The sequence below is a fragment of the Bubalus bubalis genome, chromosome 1 (genome assembly GCF_019923935.1).
Source record: "Bubalus bubalis isolate 160015118507 breed Murrah chromosome 1, NDDB_SH_1, whole genome shotgun sequence".
NCBI lineage: Eukaryota > Metazoa > Chordata > Mammalia > Artiodactyla > Bovidae > Bubalus > Bubalus bubalis.
Window position 1 is genome coordinate 128,133,238 of NC_059157.1, and position 22,724 is coordinate 128,155,961.

At 43.4% G+C, this 22,724-nt stretch overlaps 1 protein-coding gene and 2 pseudogenes across 1 annotated transcript; 2 read left to right on the top strand and 1 right to left on the bottom strand.

The window, feature by feature from the left end:
- The first annotated feature begins 866 nt into the window (after positions 1-866).
- Positions 867-2,528, top strand: LOC102410819 (ribonucleoside-diphosphate reductase subunit M2-like). The gene has a single exon (XM_044944051.2). It carries the CDS (start codon positions 882-884, stop codon positions 2,049-2,051), a length of 1,170 nt encoding a protein of 389 aa, XP_044799986.2. The 5' UTR covers positions 867-881; the 3' UTR covers positions 2,052-2,528.
- Positions 2,529-12,168: 9,640 nt separating this feature from the next.
- On the bottom strand, positions 12,169-14,057 carry LOC102415890 (annotated as a pseudogene).
- A 7,457-nt stretch (positions 14,058-21,514) lies between these two features.
- LOC102415549 lies at positions 21,515-22,282 on the top strand (annotated as a pseudogene).
- The last annotated feature ends 442 nt before the right edge of the window (positions 22,283-22,724 follow it).

A 22,724-nucleotide genomic window follows, 5' to 3' on the forward strand; every position in this document is an offset into this window, starting at 1 on the left:
TCATATGATATTACTTATATGTGAAATCTAAAATAGGACATAAGTGAATTGATCTATGAAACAGAAACAGACAGACATAGAAAACAGACTTGTGGTTGCCAAGGAGGAAGGAGGAGGTGGAGAAAGGATGGATTGGGAGTTTGGGATTAGCAGATGCAAACTATTATATATAGAATGGATAAACAACATTCCTACTGTATAGCACAGGGAATTATATTCAACATTCTGTTATAAACTATAATGGAAAAGAATATGAAAAATAGTATATATATGTAAAACTTAATCACTTTGCTGTACACTAAATCTGCCTGCAGTGCATGAGACACAGGAGATGTGGGTTTGATTCCTAAGTCTGAAAGATCCCTGGGTCGGGAAGATCCTCTGGAGGAGGAGATGGCAACCCACTCCAGTATTCTTGCCTGGGAAATGTCATGGACAGAGGAGCCTGGCAGGCTACAGTCCATGTGGTCTCAAAGAGTCCAACACAACTGCACAGGAGCACTGTGCCTAGTATCCGTATCCATATGCTAGAAGCTAACTCAACATTGTAAATTAACTATACTTCAATAAAATAAATTTTCAAAAAAAGATAATTCAGTGGACATGTATATTAATAGTTCATGGTGCTCTAAAAGCTAGCCATTTGTCATCATTTTTGTCTCTGTGCACAAGCACACACACACACACACACGTTAAAAGAACAGATGGAGAGATATAGGTGTGGTTGCTTGAGTCTCCGTGATTACATGGAAGGTGCTTGACTCAATGTGTGTGGTTGAGTTTGCAGGACAATCAGGCAATGCTGTTGCAGGCTTTTGAAAGTGGAGGCCAGGGCTCTCAGGACTCGCGCGCAGCCCCATCTCACTGACCATTTTACCACCATGCTCTCCGTCCGCGTCCCGCTCGCCACCATCGCTGACCCGCAGCAGCAGCAGCTCTCGCCTCTGGAGGGGCTCAGCCTGGCGGACAAGGAGAACACTCCCCCTTCGCTCAGCGGGACCCGCGTGCTGGCCATCAAGACCGCGAGGAGGATCTTCCAGGAGCCCTCCGAGCCGAACCCTAAGCTATCTGCCCCCAGTGTGGAGGACGAACCACTTCTGAGAGAAAACCCCCGCCGCTTTGTCATCTTTCCTATCGAATACCATGATATTTGGCAGATGTATAAGAAAGCTGAGGCTTCCTTTTGGACAGCTGAGGAGGTGGACCTTTCCAAGGACATTCAGCACTGGGAAGCCCTGAAGCCTGAGGAGAGATATTTTATTTCCCATGTGCTGGCTTTCTTTGCAGCAAGAGATGGCATAGTAAATGAAAACTTGGTGGAGCGGTTTAGCCAAGAAGTTCAGATTACAGAGGCCCGTTGTTTCTATGGCTTCCAAATTGCCATGGAAAACATACATTCTGAAATGTATAGTCTCCTCATTGACACTTACATTAAAGATTCCAAAGAAAGGGAATTTCTCTTCAACGCCATTGAGACGATGCCTTGTGTGAAGAAGAAAGCAGATTGGGCCTTGTGCTGGATTGGGGACAAAGAAGCCACATATGGAGAACGTGTGGTAGCCTTTGCTGCAGTGGAAGGCATCTTCTTTTCCGGTTCTTTTGCGTCGATATTCTGGCTCAAGAAACGAGGACTGATGCCTGGCCTCACGTTTTCCAATGAACTTATTAGCAGAGACGAGGGCTTGCATTGTGACTGTGCCTGCCTGATGTTCAAACACCTGTTGCACAAACCTTTGGAACAGAGAGTAAAAGAAATAATCATCAATGCAGTTAGGATAGAACAGGAGTTCCTCACGGAGGCCCTGCCTGTGAAGCTCATTGGGATGAATTGCACTTTGATGAAGCAGTACATTGAGTTCGTGGCAGATAGACTTATGCTGGAGCTGGGCTTTAGCAAGGTTTTCAGAGTAGAAAATCCATTTGACTTTATGGAAAATATTTCACTGGAGGGGAAGACTAACTTCTTTGAGAAGAGAGTAGGTGAGTATCAGAGGATGGGAGTGATGTCAAGTCCGACAGAGAATTCCTTTACCTTGGATGCCGACTTCTAAGTGACCTGAAGACGTGCTCTTACCTTGCTGATTTTTTTTTTTTTCCTTCTCATCAAAAAAGAAAAAAATCAGCTACTTGAACCATATCAATGAGCTACACCATGAATTGTCCATCATGTTCACTAATGGCATCTTTAGCACTGTGTAGCTACCTCAGAATCAATCCTGTTAATGCTAGTGGGGTCACCTAGATGGAAAGTAGTCAAAAGCTACTCGGGTTCTTGAAAGATCTTGTCCGTGTTTGGCTTTTGCAAGCAGGCTAGCTGAACAGGACTTACTTTGGGTCTTAACAGCTGCTTTCTTGGCCTCCAAGTGTAGGGACTCCAGTGAGTTTGATCTGGAAAGATTAAAGAGTAACCACCACAAGGCTGTAGGAAGACATCAGACTCACTGCTTCTGAGCAGATTTTAAAGTTTACTTATGATTTGTATATAAAACTGGCACTTTACATACAAATAAACAAAGTTTGAACTGTCAGGGTAAAGGCTTGATTTTACCTAAATTTGTTGGTTTCTGTACCAAATATAAAAGTATTTTATTTACCAGTAGTGGCAGCCAATTCAAGATTTACTAGGTGACCAGAGTAGGTTAAGCCTATGTAAACTAAGCATGTTATTTTTCTTCTTTTCTTGAATGAATTGAATTGAAGCCCTTTTTGACTCAATCCTGTGCACGCCTAGGTATTAATATCAGCCAGGTGGTGCCCTCTAGAACACAGGTTGGTGTCCTGTTCTAGAGCCCAGGTTGAGTATCAGGATAAGAGATGAGAGATCTCTAGGAACTAAAGTTCAGATCCAGGCTCACTGTAGGTAACCTGGGTGTGCGGGAGGGGCTGTATCATTTATTTAGTTTCTCAAATTGTATGTTCCTCAACTTCAAGTTAGTATGAAAGATCCTTGAAGAGTCTTCTTAGCAGGGATCCAAGATATAATATTAACATTGTAAGTTGGTTTTGAAATCACCCTTGAACGAAAGGACCCACCTATATAAGATCTTTCTCCTATTAAGTGGTAAAGGCAGGACTGAAATGGCCCCTCTTAAAAGTTGAGTGTTTATTCTGATTTTGTGAAATTTGTAAGTAGGTACTGTTTACTTAACCATTTATACTTTTAAGTTAGAGAAGTTTTCTACTATCTATGTTTTTTTTTAATATTATATCTGTAGTTTGTACTTTGAAATAATTACCCAGTATTATTTTCCAGTTCATAATTGAGTAGTTAACCATTCAGTGCAATGACTTCTAGGATTTGCTTAAAACTTAGCATCATCTGCTGGATTCTTAAACTGCAGTAGAAAGCTAGTGTTATGTGAATAATTAATACATGTTCCACTCAAATATTAATTTCAGAAAAGAAAGTATAAACTTAATTGGTATATTTAATAGGTTTGAATCAGTCTGCCTTTTTATTCCTTCCTCCCTCCAAAAAAGGCAAGATGTAACATGGAAGGAAATAAGTGACGCCCACCAATCTTTTGGCTGTTTGTTAACACATTGTGTTGCGTGTTGGCTGACCACTGGCCTGTCCCATTGTCGGTTTTCTTCATTGTATAAATGGTAAAATAGTCGATTTAAAATTTTCTGTAATATGGGATCCTTCTCTATCTTTTAAATTATTGTTGTAAAGTTAATCCAGATTATATGGTCCTTAAACTTAGGCAACACAAAAATAGACGCTTTAGCTGGCATGGTCAGGTACGGGTAGAAGTTGGAAGCAAATTTTAGGATTCTACCTCCCATTAGCCGTGTGATACAAGCATTAACTTCCACCAACTAGGATCCGATTTCTTCATCCGTTTAAAGGGAAACAGATTTTTGTCTAAAACGTCTCAAAATCCTGATATTGAGTACAGCACAAGTGTTCAGTGATTTCAATAAAACTGTTCTTGTGTCAAAAAAAAAAAAAAGTGCAGGCCAGGCTGGAGGGCAGGGGAGGTCATGGGAGAAACAGAGGACACAGGTTGAACATACTTGAATCAGAACTCAGTTGGCTATATGGATAGTTGTGTACAACATGCTTCAATATATTACCTTTGTGCCTTTTTTTTTTTTTTTTTTTGATAATAGAGACCTCCCAGAAAATAGTTTTTATTACCATGGAAACAACACAGTCCTACATTTTACACATGACTTTTGGACTTCATTTATTTCACTGTGGCCTGGGATTCTTTCATCAGTGGTGAAGAATAGAGGCTCAATTGGAAGAGAAGACAAGAGGTCTTAGAGAAGTTAGCCTTCTAAGGTGGCCTCCTTGGGACAGCATCAGAGTAGCAGTGAAAATCATGAAAAATGGCAAGGAATCCAAAATGAATATAAAAATACAGTCTTCTTTGCATTGTGCTAAACATCTGTTGCTAATTTTTTTTAATGGCCCACAAACCTATGTTGCCAGAAATTATAGCTGAGGCTCAATCTGTGGCACATACAATGACATTAGAAAAGGGAATTATTGTTTCTATGAAATCATTTTTAAGGGTTTCAACCCTTAAGCATTGAAGGGTTTAAGGGTTTCAACGCTTCTGTGTCAATTGTCAGTAATTTTGAAAACAAACTTCCGCAGCAGCTTTTTGTAGTCCTTAACGTCACCGATGTGAGCAGAATGCTTTTTTATCCCCCAGGGGGCTCTCATCCACCAGAAATAAAAATGTCCAGCCTGATCTCATTACACAGCTGATGTTCAGCAGATTTCACCATCTCTTTGATTTTTCTTAGAGCAGTATCATCAGAATTCAGTGGAATAAAAGTATCATTTCAGCTGGATTTTTTTTCCTGTCATCATTTATACAACCTATAATTCACTGGTAATTTGAGTTCTTTTCCTACAATATGTTATTCACCCTATTTTACAAGCCTTTGTGTGCTTAGTCACTCAGTCATGTCCGACTCTTTGCAACCCCTTGGACTGTAGCCCACCAGGCTCTTCTGTCCATGGGGATTCTCCAGGTAAGAATACTGGAGTGAGTTGCCATGCCCTCCTCCAGGCTGCAAGCCTTTAAATTATTTAAAAATTCTCATTTTCACACTTTTCCTTTAAATTTCAGAAGTATGATATGCTATCAACTTTGTGTGTATGTGTGTGTTACTCATTCAGTCGTGTCTGACTCTTTGCAATCCCATGGACTGAAGGCCACCAGGCTCCTCTGTCCATGGAATTCTCCAGGCACGAATACTGGAGTGGGTAGCCATCCTCTTCTCCAGGGGGATGTTCCCAATCCAGGGATCAAATCTGGGTCTCCTGCATTGAAGATGGATTATTTACCATCCGAGCCACCAGGGAAGTCTATGCTATTAACTTTACAAATATGTTTCTTTGTAAAAATCTTCACTTTATCTTGCTGGGGTCACTGTTTATTAGAAAAGAACTGCAGGGTTTGCATGTTGGCAAGGATTTATTGTGGGCAGCTATAAAACCAAATCTTCAATATTCAACTGAATATTGTTGACTCTTTTCCTTTAGAAATGACACTTTGTCATATAGACTACATCACTATATTCCTATATAAATGTAGAATCACCATGAAAATGACAGTTAAAATGCAGACAGGTTTGGTGACTCCAATAATACAAGAGGATTGCCACCAGTGACTTCTTAAAAGGGTGAACTCTTTAGTAAAGTATTAAATAAAACACAGTACAATCTTCCCTTGATATTTACAGTTGTTGCTTCCCAGGAAATTTGGTATTTAACTAAACCTTGCCAATAAACCCCCCAAAACAAGCACTTTGTGTTCATTTGTAAAATGAAATTATTTCTGGGCTCAAATAATTATAAGCAGGTTTTCACCTACATAATTCCAGGTTCAGTTAGATTATAGAAATGGATCATTATAAACAAGTTTTTTACTTCTATTTAAAAGTCCTGAGGGACACAAGAGAAATCTTTTGCCAGCCCAACAAAATGCCAGCTTTAACCCCTATTTGTCATGACCAAAAAATACAAATTTCCAAAATACTTTAAGGAGCAGTAGTGCCCTGCAGAGAACCATTAATCTTTATGAAGATACAATGACATATCTGTGGTTTACAAGCTAGGTTACACCTAATTTTTGTAAAAAATATAGTCACTCAAACATGATCAGGGCTGTTTTAAGAACTTTTTGAGGCTCAGTCCCACAGGTTGGAGGCCCTACCTTAATTACAGCAAGCATTTAAAAATGCACCCTCATTCTACAGCAAATATACTAATAGCCAGACCTGATATGTACCAGGCACATTCTAAGTAATTTACAGCCACGCTCTGAAGTCGGCCGCTTCCCTGGTGACTCGACAGTAAAGCATCTTCATGCAATGCAGGAGACCCGGGTTCAATCCCTGGGTTGGGAAGATCCCCTGGAGAAGGAAATGGCAACCACTACAGTACTCTTGCCTGGAAAATCCCATGGATGGAGGGGCCTGGTAGGCTACAGTCCATGGGGTCACAAAGAGTCAGACACGACTGAGCAACTTCAATTTCTTTCTTTCTCTGAAGTAAGCACCGTTATTATTCCCAATTTGCAGATAAGGAACAGGCACAGAAAGATTCAATGACTTGTTCAAAATCACACGTGTAAGTGGGGAAGCCAAAATACAAAGCCATGCACTCTGGTGCTGACATACTATGGCCTGTGTAGCTTTTGTAAAGTTTGTATTTAAGAATAATTTATAGCTTCATTTATGAGTTAGTTGAGTTGCAGTTGACTTAATATTTGTCAGTTTCAGTTGTGGAGTTTTTGTTTTGTGTTTTGAGCCAGTCATTTAATTTGAGGTCTCAAACATCATGGTAAGGTCCTTAAAAGGCCTGTGAAAGTGACAGTCATTCAGTCGTGTCCATAGCCTGACGGCCTCCTCTGTCCTGTGGAATTCTCAAGGTCAGAGTACTGGAGTGGATAGCCATTTCCTTCTCCAGAGGATCTTCCCTACCCAGGAATCAAACCACATCTCCCACATTGCAGGAGCATTCTTTACCATCTGAGCCACCAGGGAAGCCCTAAAATGCCCGTAGACCTCGTGTAGTAAGCCTGCCCTGTCAAAACATCTTCCTTGCAATCAGAGAGACCCACACCAACTTCTCAGAGACCCACCCACCTTCTCTCTCCTGGTTTTTAGAGTGTAGTTTCTAAAACACCATGATCCGTGCAATCCTAATCTATAATTTTAGTACACACCCTTCCCTGGTGGCTCAGACGGTAAAGAATCTGCTGGCAATACGGGAGACCCAGGTTCTATCCTGGGTTGGGAAGATCTCCTGGAGAATGAAATGGCAACCCACTGAAATATTCTAGCCTGGGAAATCCCAAGGGAAGAGGAGCCTGGTTACTACAGTCCATGGGGTGATAAAAAGTCAGACATGATTGAGTGACTAACACTTTAGGATAAGTGTTATTATCTCAATTTATGGAAGAGGAAACTGGTATGAGAGAGACTAAAGTCCTCACTCAATGTTCACATTGCCTAAGAAATGACAGAAGTGAGAATTCAGTCCTGGTCCTTAGGGCTCCAAAACTTCTGTCCCTCATTCTGTTTAGTTCCCATGGGGCTTTCCTGTCCTATTGCAAAACAGTCCTTCCTTGGTATACGGAATGTCAGCAGGTTTCCTAACGTCCCGCCACCCAGTTCCCATCAGCATCTCTTGCTTTCTCTTGTAAGGAAGTTCTTTCCTTACAGCCACTGCCCTCCCATTCCAGAGCCAATGAGGCCCAGACTCTTGTTAGAGCACAGCCAACTGCAGAGGGTGTTCTGGATGGGGAACTCCAGAGGAGGATTTTCTCAATGCCGGACCTCACCTGCTCCTCTTTTCCTGGGCACTAAAATCACCCATCACTTCTCCTGACCATCCTTCTTAGAGATCCCTCCTCCCCACAACCCCAGAGGCCATGACTGCACCAAATTCCCCCTCACCTTGGTGGCCTGATCCCTGAGGATCCAAAGCATGGGGAGCAGATATTACCAACTGGTTCCCTTCTCTCAAGACTCCACTGGCCCTTCACCTGGAGGCCTCAGAGACTGAGGCTGAAATAGCCAAATTTTATTGGGCATGTGCTCAAGTAGAGAGAGCAGAGGGAAGTGAGGGAGTGGGGATGCAGGCAGAGAGAAGCAAATAAGAGACCCCTCGTATAGCCAGATAGAGAGAGCGCGCATGTGCACAAAAACAGGGGAGAGGAACTTGGTTCCCAAACTCGCCTGAGGTCAATCCTCAGGCCTCATGAAATCTGCCAGTATCCTTCCAACACATTCCCTTCATCCCACTGAAGTTCCCTGCATCACCTGCTGAGCCCCACTGCAGCCCCAGGGACAAGAGAAAAGGGATTGGCTCATTAGTCCCAACCCTCCCACCCCATCCCGATCTGGCAGGTTGTGGCACTAAAGTGAACTTTCTGAGGACCTGTTACCTGCTCATCTCTGAGTCACAGACACTTCAATAAATGATATGGTGTTGAGATAAGAGATACCAGTGCCATAAAGGACGGTCTAACTCTGAAAAAATAAAAAAGTTAGCAGTTAAGAGAGTTAAGAGGCTGTCATAGAAATTTCAGCATGACGTGAAGATGCTCCAAAATGAGACTAGAAAACAATTTGACTAAACAGCATTTTCAGAGAAACACTTCTGGCATTTAATCGCAGAACTGCTACAAAGGATAGAGAAAACCTTCAAAATTCTATTCCAAGGAGAAAAAATATCTTCCTCTTTAGAAACCAAACTTAGATAGGTGTTGGGACAATAGAGATAAAGGATTCAGGGGAGTGAAGTTTGAATATTAATGTGGCATATATAGAAATAGAAGAGAATTTGCATATGATGAATATGTTTTGGAACTATCAACTTGAAACCATGAAGATAGACATATTCTATGTTAAAGTAAGTATAGTGAGGCTTATAATATTTTTAAAGGTACTGACCTGCCTCTTGAGAAATTTGTATGCAGGTCAGGAAGCAACAGTTAGAACTGGACATGGAACAACAGACTGGTTCCAAATAGGAAAAGGAGTACGTCAAGGCTGTATATTGTCACCCTGCTTATTTAACTTCTATGCAGAGTAAGTACATCATGAGAAACGCTGGGCTGGAAGAAGCACAAGCTGGAATCAAGATTGCCGGGAGAAATATCAATAACCTCAGATATGAGATGACACCACCCTTATGGCAGAAAGTGAAGAGGAACTAAAAAGCCTCTTGATGAAGGTAAAAGAGGAGAGTGAAAAAGTTGGCTTAAAGCTCAACATTCAGAAAATGAAGATCATGGCATCTGGTCCCATCACTTCATGGGAAATAGATGGGGAAACAGTGGAAACAGTGTCAGACTTTGTCTTTTTCTGGGCTCCAAAATCACTGCAGATGGTGATTGCAGCCATGAAATTAAAAGATGCTGACTCCTTGGAAGGAAAGTTATGACCAACCTAGATAGCATATTAAAAAGCAGAGACATTACTTTGCCAACAAAGGTCCGTCTAGTCAAGGCTATGGTTTTTCCAGTGGTCATGTATGGATGTGAGAGTTGGACTGTGAAGAAAGCTGAGTGCCGAAGAATTGATGCTTTTGAACTGTGGTGTTGGAGAAGACTCTTGAGAGTCCCTTGGACTGCAAGGAGATCCAACCAGTCCATTCTGAAGGAGATCAGCCCTGGGATTTCTTTGGAAGGAATGATGCTAAAGCTGAAACTCCAGTACTTTGGCCACCTCATGCGAAGAGTTGACTCATTGGAAAAGACTCTGATGCTGGGAGGGATTGGGGGCAGGAGGAGAAGGGGACGACAGAGGATGAGATGGCTGGATGGCATCACTGACTCAATGGATGTGAGTCTGAGTGAACTCCGGGAGTTGGTGATGGACAAGGAGGCCTGGCGTGCTGTGATTCATGGGGTCGCAAAGAGTCAGACATGACTAAGTGACTGAACTGAACTAGTACATTTGGAGAATGTAATGAACTGTATAGATCTCTTTCGCTGGTGAAAGAAATATTCATAACAGAAAATTATACATAATTTTGCACATAATTCCAGGAAGTACTCAGACTCCAAATACCGCAAAGATAGTTGGGGATTGCTAGTCAATGAGCACAGTGAGGTCAGTGGATAAAAAATTACTAAGAATAATCTGATTAGATATCAGAAGTAGAAGAATTCTTTTTTTTATTTTTAAACAGCTGCACTGGGTCTTAGTTGTGGCAAACAGGATCTTTAGTTTCGGCATGTGGGATATAGTTTCCTGGCCAGGGAACAAACCTGGGCCCCCCGCATTGGGAGCTCAGAGTCTTAGCCACTGGACCAGACCACCAGAGAAGTCCTAGAAGTCAAAGGATTCTTGATAAAGGCGGGCCATAGTGATCAAATATCGAGGATAGCAATATTCTCAGTACACTGACTTAGCAGATTCTTTGCTAAAACAGGGCCTTACCCGAGGTGCTGTGCTCTACCTTATAGCCCCTCCAGAATGCCCCAAGTCTAGCCCCACTGTGGACCCCAGTCCACTTTACTCTAGCTAAGTCCTATCCAGATCCGCTCCCTGGGGTACTCCTTTCCATGCTCACTTTGCCAGTTCCAGACTCTGAACTCAGCAGCGACACAGATGCTGCAAAACCTGCCCTGCCTTATCCACTTGATGGTATCTCTCAGTTCAGAGACTTATCTATATACCCAGGCTTGCTGGGCCAGCAAAATGGAACATAGCACAACCAACAAAGTGATAATTGCCTGATGATCTAGAAAGATATCCACAAGTTTGCATCATGGAGAGCAGGTATGTAGATATGCTTGTAATTAGACATTTTTGTCTAATTACTGTTTCCATAGGAAACAGTCTCGTACGCATCATGGCTGAATTCTCTGTTTCTTTTCTGGCTTAAATATTTTTCTGGTTTTACTACTCACCACAACATAGATGGGTTTCCCTTGTGGCTCAGCTGGTAAAGAATCTGCCTGCAATGTGGGAGACCTGGGTTCAATCTCTGTTGGGAAGATCCACTGGAGAAGGGAAAGGCTACCCACTCCAGTATTCTGGCCTGGAGAATTCCATGTACTGTATAGTCTATGAGGTCATAAACAGTCGGATACGACTGAGCGACTTTCATTTTCACTTCACTTTCACAACATAGATGAATTTCACAGAGACAATGAGAAAGAAAGCAGACACCAAAGAGCAAGTGCTGCATAACTCCATATAAGTGAAATTAAAAAACAGGAAAACCAATCTATCATAATAGGAGTCAGAATAGCAGAGTTTCTATGTTGACTGGGACTGGAACCAGAGAGCTTTCTGGGGTGCTAGAAATGTTATTTCTTGATCTGGGGGTGGTCACATGGGTTGATATACTTGCAAAATTTTCTTGAGTAGTACCCAGAAACATTTTTTATGGGTTCCTCCCTTTCCCAACAGCATTTCCTGATGGCGTGTAGTGTTTCCCCTTGCTGATCTGTCTTCTGGAATTCCTGGGTCCCTTTCCCTTCTTCCTAACCCTGGAGATTTTCCTCTCTGGAAGTTCCATCTGAAGCTAAGAGCTACCAAATGGAATTAAAATACTCTTAATCAGAGGACTCCAGGTTCTCTGTTCTATCTGCCAGTTATCAAGTTATTGCCTTTCAGCTCCAAGTGTATATATAGCTCAGTGATAACTGAGCTGGACCTTAAAATATTTCTCCTTTGCTACCTGGCCAAATGCTAAGCTTTCTTGGTAATGGACACTAGAGAGAGACTGGTAAGACTTACACCCTGTCTCTACCCTCAGATTAAGCTGATAGTAGGAGTATACCCAGATGGCGCAGCAGTAAAGAGCCCACTTGCTGCTGCAGGAGACAGGAGACTCAGGTTGGATCCCTGGGTTGGGAAGATCCTCTGTTTGTTACACTAACACTCTTGTATTATTCTTGCAGAGATCGTAGCTGACCACTTTCTTGATGGGGTCTCTGAGGAAGGATGTGGACCTGATGGAAGGCAGGAACGGGTTGGAGTGATACAGGAGCCTTCTTGTGCACAGATCTTCTTGGCCACAACTCTGACTCCAGCCACTGCTTTGGCAACCAGTTTTGCACAACCTTCAGTTCTCAGCCTGAGCAACCTGACTGTGCCTTACCTTGGGCCCTTACTCCCTTACTCTGAAAAGTCCTACTTCCCTGTGTCTTCTGGACCCTTCTCCTACATTTCTTCCCATTCTTCTTATTAGATTTTTATTATTATTATTAAAAATAGAGTATGTTTATTTGCACAGAGCATGATTCCTGAGGGAACAAGGCATCTTATCATTGATCATCTTGCACTCGGGATTCATGAACTTGAGCATCTGAGCCAGCAGGCGTCTGCTCACCGCACAGCCCTGTCTTCTTGGTCTGGAAATTTCTCAGCTGGCTCTTGGGGGTCATGGGCTTCCGCCTCAGGTATCAGGGCCCAGCATCCTTGGTCACTTGCATGTCACCATTGCTGGGGGTTGGCTTCCCCGACAGGCTCTGGGGCCCGGTGTCCAGTCACAGTCTTTCGGCCACCGTCATTTCGATGGTCTGCTTCCCCTGCTCCAGCTTGCTGGCAGCTGCCTGAAGGGTGGAGGAAGTGCTGCCAGCCTCGGTGCTGGGTGTGCCCAGCCAGCTGTTGCCTCCCAACCGTTTCTGCTCCCTCTTGGGGGGCGTCTTCTTCACCATAAAGCGCACCAAGGAGGTTTCTCTGTTGATGTCACTCTCCTCGCTGCTGTGTTTCCTCTGCTTCTTCTCCTGCGGCATGGGCACCTTCTTGTCCTCCTGGGGCAGTGTCTCCTTCTGGCACTCATCACAGCTCATGCTCTGCTTGTCCATGCCCTTGGGGCTCTCCTCCTGCTGGGTGACCTTGGGCTTGCCCTCCAGCTCCTCCTGGGAGTTGCTGCGGCTGGCGGACATGTAGTCCACCTCCTGGCCCTTGAAGTCACCATTATCACTCACCTCAAAGGCCTCATCGTCTGATCCCTTCTTCTTCTTCCAACCCCCCTTGCTGGGTGGCCCCTTCTTTTTGACCTTCGGGCCCCAGCCATGCTCCTCTCCGCTGGCCTTGCTGTCATAGGAGGACATCTCCAGGTCGTCCTCCAGGTCGCAGATGCGCAGCTCAGTGGCTTTCTTGCGGCCTGGCTTCTCTTTCTCATCCTCCTCCTGGTCCTTCCACCTAGGCTGCTGCTTGATGCATAAATGGTTCCGGACTGGGTTTCTTCTCTCCCACTCCTCCTCAGCTGTCAGCGTGCAGCCTTTGGCCAGCGGCATGAAGTTGTACCAGTTGTTCACAGGGAAGGCCTCAAAGGCTCCATCAGGGCACTAGGTGAAGATATAATAGGATGTGTGCTCTATCGCGCAGTATTTCTTTCTTGGCGCCTCTTCCCCAAGCTTGCGGCTGAAACCCCTGCCAGCTCCCAACTTGGGCATCTCCTCCTCTTGGTAAATTTTCTTGTTGCTCAGGTTGCATTCCAGCTGGGCCTGATTCCAAGTAGCAAGGTTGACTTTATTGGCCGCATTGAAAGCCATGATATTAAATTTTTTGGTGGTATTTTTGGGAACTCAGACGACATACTCAGTGACATCCTGACTGCCGGGGCCGAGGGCCACCATGGGCGATGGTCAGGGTCCAGTCGGAACCTCGTCCTTTTCGTTTCCTCCTGGGGTCTGCATCCTCCAGTCTCTGGAAGCCACCCTCGAGGGATCAGGTCTCTGGTCTCGATCAAGGACCCCAAGCCCAGGCAGGGTACCGTTGATCCTGAGAAAAGCTATCTGGAGGCAGCGCTGGGTCAGCCTCAGAAGCCTCCCGTGCCGTGTCTGCACCTGCGCAGGCTCCTAAATCAGAATAGGAACTCTCCAGCAAGCCTAGTCCAAACAAGCTACTCCAAGCTGAAGGCAGCACCTTCTGTGCCCGGCGCACTGGCTGCCAGAAATATATATATCCATCCAATCACAAGGATCACGTCATCATGGGATGACCCGGTCATGTTGATAACCCAATCAGGCCGATGAAGTCTCATGTGGATAATCAATAGGTCGATAACCCAGTTATGCGGAGTCCTATGTAGCTGTTTTGGTTCGTCCTGACTTCTGGTGGCTCAGAAGGTAAAGAATCCACCTGCAATGTGGAAGACCTGGGTTTGATCCCTGGGTTGGCAAGATCCCCTGGAGGCCGGCATGGCAACCCACTCCAGTATTCTTGCCAGGAGAATCCCCATGGACAGAGGAGCCTGATGGGCTACAATCCATGGGGTCGCAAACAGTCAGACAAGACTAAGTGACTAAGCAGAGCACAGCCCAGTAAACATAGGTTCTCCCCAGAGTCCACGCTTGTGTTCTCTTCTTGATGTACACATTCTCTCCAGACAGTCTTGTCACTCACATTGCTTCAATCTTTACTTTTATTAAGCTACTTCCCAGCTCTCCAACTCTACTCCCATATCATTTTCAACAGCTGTCTGGGACTTGGACAAAGAAAGCCAACCAATATTTCACACTCAGGTAGTTCTTGCCAAAGAATGACTGTTCTTTTGCTGTATGAAAGTTGTGGGCTCTACATATTTAAAGTGTTTTCTATTTTTACTATAATGATTAAGAAAAGCACACACACACAAACACAACACACTCCTGGGATTCTGAGCAAGAGGAGTTAGTGAGCATCCCTCCACCACGCTACTACCACCCCCAAATTCTCAGTGCCTGATTCTGTCCTCCACCTTGCCTCCACCACATACTTCACAATAAATCTATAGATGTACACTTACCAGTAATTAAAGCCAACAATCTTGGTTGTGAATTCAATTCCTGCCCTCATCTTCCATATTTCTAGCTCATTCCCTTATTAACCAGACTCCAGTAATACTTTCCCCTACGAGGACCTAAAGTCCATTTTTCTCAGTCCCTCTTTCCCCAGATGTCCCCTCTTCCCTCCCTGCCAAATTTAATTTTCTCAGCCAATTTTTACAGTTGCTCTCTTTATCACAATCTAATTCCCCTGCCCCTCTTTCACTTCATGATGCCCAATTAGAAAAATGAGAACCCAAGTTAAATCCAGCCCTACACCTCCTCCACACCTGAATTCATGCACCTGAACCTGATTAGAGAAAAAGGTATTAAACTGCTGACTGTTTTCTCTTTAAGCTCATGACCATGAACCTCAAGCACATCTCAACTGTCTGTAGCCAATCATCTGATACACCCTATAATTCTTTCACTCTCCTATAGATTTGAATGATTTCTTCACCTGTTTTACCCTCAGACCTCCAACAGACCTTCTCTGTCTTCACTCTTTACTTGCAACCTTGCCTCCTGTTTTACTGAGGAAATGAAATCTGTCTGAAAAGAACTGTCCTGAACTTCCACCTACTGCATCTGAGCTGGCATATTCTGTCTTACCTCCTTGACTATGGATAAACCTTCCGTGGTCCTGAGTAAAGCCAATCCCTCACCTCAAGGACATCTCCCCAGTAAATCTACCTCTTTCTCTCTCACAACATCAGATTTTCCCTCTCTACTCTTTCCCATAAACATACAATCGTAGTATTATTTCTCCTATTTTTGAAGAAAAACTCTTGGCTCTTCCTTCCCTTCTAGCCACCATTCCATTTCTCTGCTCCCCTTCCTTAAAAAAAAAAAAGCCACTTGAAAGTACCCTTGTACTCACTGTCTCCAGTTCTCTATTGAGTCCACTTCAATCAGGCTTTGGTCTTTTCGAAGGTCTTGGAACAATACCACCAGTGACTTCCGTGTTGCAAGATCATTGCCTCTTCCTCTTGGAGTTCATTGCCTCTTCTTCCTGGAAATACTCTCTAATAACACACCACAATCTCTGAGTTTTCCTTCTTCCTCACCAGCTACTCCTTCTCAGCCTCCTGGTTCTTCAACTTGTACATCTTTACTTTAGAGCACTCCAGGGCACTCTCTCACTTCTCTTTCTATAGAACTCCTTTGGCAATCTCATCTAATGTTATAGTGTTAAATATCTTTTTTTAAACAGTCAACATTTCTTAAAAATTGAAATATAGTTGACTTACTAATATTGTGTTAGTTTCAGGTGTACAGCAAAGTGATTCAGATTTTTTTCAGATGATTTCCCATTATACATTATTATAGGATATGGACTACAGTTCCCTGTACTATATAGAAAATACTTGTTGCCTATTTTATGTAAAGTACTTTACATCTGTTAATCCCATGCTCCTAATTTACCCTTCTCTCCCTCCCTTTCCCATTTGGTAACCACAAGTTTGTTTCCTATGTCTGTGAGTCCGTTTCTGTTTTGTATATCAATTCATCTATATTATTTTTAGATATCATGTAATATTTGTCTTTGTCTGACTTTCTTCACTTAGTATGATATTCTCTAGGTCCATCCACATTGCTGCAGATGGCAGTTTTTCATTCTTTTTAAAATTTATTTATTTTTGGCTGCACTGAGTCTTCATTGCTGCATGAAGGCTTTCTCTAGTTGTGGAGAGCAGGGGCTCCTATCTAGTTTCAGTGTGTGGGTTTCTCATTGCGGTGGCTTCTCTTGTTGTGGAGCACAGGCTTCAGTAGTTGTGGCATGAGGGGACTCATTAGCTATGACTCAAGGGCGAGTGTGTAGGCTTCAGTAGTGCAGCTTGCAGGCTCTCGAGCGTGGGTTCAGGAGCTGTGGCACAGGGGCTTAGTTGCTCCAAGGCATGTGGAATCTCCCTGGACCAGGGATGGAACCCACGTCCCTTGCACTGGCAGGTGGATTCTTATCTACTGCACCCCAGGGAAGTCCTTATGCTTTTTATGGTTGAGTAATATTCCATTGTATATATATACACCACATCTTCTTAAACTAATCATCTGTTGACACTGTTAAAATGGCCATACTATCCAAAGCAATCTACAGGTTTAATGAGATCCCTGACCTAAATCAAATCCCTTATGATTATACAGTGGAAGTGAGAAATAGATTTAAGGGACTAGATCTGATAGATAGAGTACCTGATGAACTATGGAATGAGGTTCGTGACATTGTACAGGAGACAGGGATCAAGACCATTCCCATGGAAAAGAAATGCAAAAAACCAAAATGGCTGTCTGGGGAGGCCTTACAAACAGCTGTGAAAAGAAGAGAAGCGAAAAGCAAAGGAGACAAGGAAAGATATAAACATCTGAATGCAGAGTTCCAAAGAATAGCAAGAAGAGATAAGAAAGCCTTCTTCAGTGATCAATGCAAAGAAATGGAGGAAAACAACAGAATGGGAAAGACTAGGGATCTCTTCAAGAAAATCAGAGATACCAAAGGAACATTTCATGCAAAGACAGGCTCGATAAAGGACAGAAATGGTATGGACCTAACAGAAGCAGAAGATATTAAGAAGAGATGGCAAGAATACACAGAAGAACTGTACAAAAAAGATCTTCACAACCAAGATAATCACGATGGTGTGATCACTCACCTAGAGCCAGACATCCTGGAATGTGAAGTCAAGTGGGCCTTAGAAAGCATCACTACGAACAAAGCTAGTGGAGGTGATGGAATTCCAGTTGAGCTATTTCAAATCCTGAAAGATGAAGCTGTGAAAGTGCTGCACTCAATATGCCAGCAAATTTGGAAAACTCAGCAGTGGCCACAGAACTGGAAAACGTCAGTTTTCATTCCAATCCCAAAGAGAGGCAATGCCAAAGAATGCTCAAACTACCACACAATTGCACTCATCTCACACGCTAGTAAAGTAATGCTCAAAATTCTCCAAGCCAGGCTTCAGCAATATGTGAACCGTGAACTTCCTCCTGATGTTCAAGTTGGTTTTAGAAAAAGCAGAGGAACCAGAGATCAAATTGCCAACATCTGCTGGATCATTGAAAAAGCAAGAGAGTTCCAGAAAAGCATCTATTTCTGCTTGATTGACTATGCCAAAGCCTTTGACTGTGTGGATCACAATCAACCGTGGAAAATTCTGAAAGAGATGGGAATACCGGACCACCTGATCTGCCTCTTGAGAAATTTGTATGCAGGTCAGGAAGCAACAGTTAGAACTGGACATGGAACAACAGACTGGTTCCAAATAGGAAAAGGAGTTCATCAAGGCTATATATATATTGTCACCCTGTTTATTTAACTTATATGCAGAGTACATCATGAGAAACGCTGGACTGGAAGAAACACAAGCTGGAATCAAGATTGCCGGGAGAAATATCAATAACCTCAGATATGAGATGACACCACCCTTATGGCAGAAAGTGAAGAGGAACTAAAAAGCCTCTTGATGAAAGTGAAAGTGGAGAGTGAAAAAGTTGGCTTAAAGCTCAACATTCAGAAAACGAAGATCATGGCATCTGGTCCCATCACTTCATGGGAAATAGATGGGGAAACAGTGGAAACAGTGTCAGACTTTATTTTTCTGGGCTCCAAAATCACTACAGATGGTGAGTGCAGCCATGAAATTAAAAGACGCTTACTCCTTGGAAGGAAAGTTATGACCAACTTAGATAGCATATTGAAAAGCAGAGACATTACTTTGTCAACAAAGGTCCGTCTAGTCAAGGCTATCTATGGTTTTTCTTGTGGTCATGTATGGATGTGAGAGTTGGACTGTGAAGAAGGTTGAGCACCGAAGAATTGGTGCTTTTGAACTGTGGTGTTGGAGAAGACTCTTGAGAGTCCCTTGGACTGCAAGGAGATCCAACCAGTGCATTTTGAAGGAGATCAGCCCTGGGATTTCTTTGGAAGGAATGATGCTAAAGCTGAAACTCCAGTACTTTGGCCACCTCATGCGAAGAGTTGACTCATTGGAAAAGACTCTGATGCTGGGAGGGATTGGGGGCAGGAGGAGAAGGGGACGACAGAGGATGAGATGGCTGGATGGCATCACTGACTCGATGGACATGAGTCTGGGTGAACTCCAGGAGTTGGTGATGGACAGGGAGGCCTGGTGTGCTGCGATTCATGGGGTTGCAAAAAGTCAGACACAACTGAGCGACTGATCTGATCTGATCATAATATCCATAACATTTTCCACAGAACTAAAACAAAAAATTCTAAAATTTATGTGGAACCAGAAAAGACCTAGTATCAAAAGGAATCCTGAGGAAAAAGAACATAGCTGAAGGCCCAATTATCCCAGACTGAGGACAATATTATAAAACTCTAGCAATCTAGAGCAGGATATTGACACAAAAATAGACATACGGACCAATGGAACAGAATAGCAAGCCCAGAAATAAACCTACATATGTAGGGTCAATTAATCTTCAACAAAGGAGGTAAGAATGTACAATGGAGAAAAGACAGTCTCTTCACAAGGGCTGTTGGGAAAGCTAGACAGCTACATGTAAGTCAATGAAGTTAGAACACACCCTCACACCATCAACAAAAATAAATTCAAAATGTTTAAAGACCTAAATATAATACATGACACCATAAAACTCCTAGAAGAGAACATAGGCTGAACATTCTCTGACATAAATCATACCAATATTTTCTTAGATTGGTTTTCCAAGGCAAAAGAAATAAAGGCAAAAATAAACAAGTGATACCTTATCAAACTTAAAAGCTTTTGCACAGCAAAGGAAACCATCAACAAAATGGAAAAAAAGGCCTACAGAATGAAATAAAATATTTCCAGATGATGCAACTACAAACAGCTCATACAACTTAATATAAAAAAAAAAAAAACTTGCTCAAAAAATGGACAGAAGACCTAAATAGACATCTCTCCAAAGAAGACAAACAGATGACCAAGAGGCACATGAAATTAATGATGCTCAACATCACTAATTGCTAGAGAAATGCAAATGAAAACCACAATGAGGTAATACCTCACACCAGTCAGAATGGCCATCATTAAAAAGTCTATAGATAATAAACGCTAAAAGGTATGTGAAGAAAAGGGAACACTCTTACACTGTGGGTGGGAATGTAAATGGAGGAAGCCATTGTGGAAAACAGTATGGAGGTTCCTTACAAAACTAAAACGAGAGCTACCACATGATCCAGCAATCCCGCTCCTGGCCGTATATCCTGAAACGGTGAAAACTCTAATCTGAAAAGATACATGCATCCCAGTGTTCACAGCACCATTATTTACAGTAGCCAAGATATGGAAGCAAACTGAGGGTCCATCAACAAATGAATGGATACCACCATGTGCGGTATCACATGGCACACAAACATGTAAAGACAGGGCAAGATGTCCCATATAGCAGGTAACTACAGTTTCAACATTACATTATGTAGGATGTGACACTTCAGCTCTGGGGTGGGGGCAGGATCTTCGGTTGTGGCCTCACCCAGAAGTCCTGCTTCGAACCATAGGCAGATGCTCCTTCAGTCCTAAGACCCAACCACATCAGGCTGCATCTGGGCCAGGAGTAATGGTCAGGATCACATCTACCTTATGATGGTTCCTATAACCATAGACCAACCATCTTCTTTCCTTTCCCAAGGAGGCTCCTTTTCTTTTAAACATTTAAAACTCTAACAGAAGAGATTTCTAATTAAAATTAGCAGATTAAACATCTCTGTTTATTTCCATTCCCTCCCACATCCTTTCTAAAATTAAAGTGAAGGATTTTTTTTAAATGGATAAACCTACAGCTACAAGAGAATGAGAAAGAAGGTCCATCAGCCAGTAAGAGATTTTGACAAAATTCTGGAAGACAGGAAGCAGAAGGAGTGACAACTAAAGTCCAGAATAAAGGAAGCTGCAGATTTGAATATTGGCACAGAGAAAAAACACCGAAAAGGTCTGTGTCGCCCTACAGAATGTCAGAGAAGTTCAGTTCTCTAAGGAATCAAGTAGAGTAGTACAGCAGAGGGCAAATAGGGTTGAAAACAGGGTGGCTAATTAAAAGTCTATGTAGAATTTAAACAGCCCCTCCATTCTGCCTTTCCCCCATTTCCCCTCTGGTCAAAACAGACTTCCACCCTTCAGGGAGGAGAATAGAATTTCCTTCCCTAGAGAAATAAGCAGCCCAGAAAATAGAATTGCACATTATGGCATTAGAGGCCCCCAGCATAACGGCAGGCTCCCACACAATCACCCCGAAGGAAAGCCCATCCCCAACTCAACATTCACTCAGGGCTCCTCAAAGCCTTTTTGTCCCATGCTCTTAAATTGAGAATCACTGGAAAACTGAGGAATGCTTCCAAAATAAATAAAATCAGGATTTAAAAAATGACTCTACAGAGTTCACATGGGATAATGATAGATTCTTACATCCAGATCTCTTCACACAACCACTAAAACCCATACAAATTAACAAGGAGAGCAACTCAAATCACATAAAATCTATATCTAGACCGTGACTACAACGCAGAGATTACACAAACTTTAATTTACACCTAAAAAGATAATTAGACATATTATATCAGCAAAGCTGGCTCCAGAGCTCACTTCAGAGCAGAAAATCAGGTGAAGACTGAAGGGAAGAAGGATGGGGTTGGGGGGAATCCTAGCAGTGGGAGAACATGGATAAAAGTCACCATTTTGAAAAGACAGGGTCTCATCTTGAGCAGAAGAATGCTGAGAATGATTCTCCAGCTCTGGCCACAGACGCTTGAGCCACTGCAAATGTTCGTGCCCAAGAAAGACCTGCTTGCCATCTATGAACTCCTTTTTAGGAAGGGGCTTGGTGGTGCCAAGTAGGATGTCCACAGGCCTAAACACCCCAAGCTGGCAGAAAAGAATGTGCCTAATCTTCACGTGATGAAGACCTTGAAGTCTCACATCACCAGCCTACAGGAAGGGACAGTTAGCCTGGAGACAAATCTGGTACCTTACCAGCAAGGTATAAGGTATTTCTCTGATTACCTCTATCTGCCCCCTGAGAAGGAGAAGGCAATGGCACCCCACTCCAGTACTTTTCCCTGGAAAATCCCATGGATGGAGGAGCCTGGTAGGCTGCAGTCCATGGGGTCTAAGAGTCGGATACGACTGAATGACTTCACTTTCACTTTTCAGTTTCCTGCATTGGAGAAGGAAATGGCAACCCACTCCAGTGTTCTTGCCTGGAGAATCCCAGGGATTGGGGAGCCTGGTGGGCTGCCGTCTATGGGGTCACACAGAGTCGGACACTACTGAGGTGACTTAGCAGCAGCAGCAGCCCCCTGAGACATGCCTACCACCCTGCACTGCAGCTGTCCTGAGACTGGCCGTAGCCCAAAAGTCTGGAGGGAGAAAACCGGCAAGATTCACACGATGGGAAGCTGACCGAGATGCCTACAGACCAACTGCTATGCCCTCTGGTGCCTACAGGAGCCCCGTGGCCAGGCTGAGTCAGCAACCAAATTCCAATTAAAAGGTGTGTTTGGCCATGGGTGTGGTAGGCCATCTCAGTAAAGTTGGAAGAGATTGTTTAGTGTTGAAGAAACCTGCAGGCAGACACGCAGAAAGGAAGGGGGTGGAGAGAGAGAGAGAAAGAAAGAAAGGAAGGAGGAGGGAGAGAGAAAGACTGAGAACAGGCCTGCCAGCTGGCAGGCCAGGGCATTAGCTACTGAGGACTCTAGGAGAGACTCAAAAAGGCACAGGACCAAAAGTAAGAGTCTTTGAAAGGCTCCCCTCCTGGGGAGAGGTAGCCAGCTTAAAAGTGGGAGGCATTACATGGAGACTAGGAAATGAAAGAAAATGGTGGACAAGAGGAGCCCTACAGAAATGAAAGAAAATCACAGAATCAGAAGACACACCAACCTCTCCCTCACAACAGCACAAACTATTAAAGAAATCTCACTCCACTTATCTATAGAAAAGGGCGTTCCAGAACTAAGAATCTTAGTAAACCACC

Bases quoted from the DNA above. Each gene is read 5' to 3' on its own strand.
- LOC102410819 (XM_044944051.2), top strand. From the start codon at position 882: ATGCTCTCCGTCCGCGTCCCGCTCGCCACCATCGCTGACCCGCAGCAG.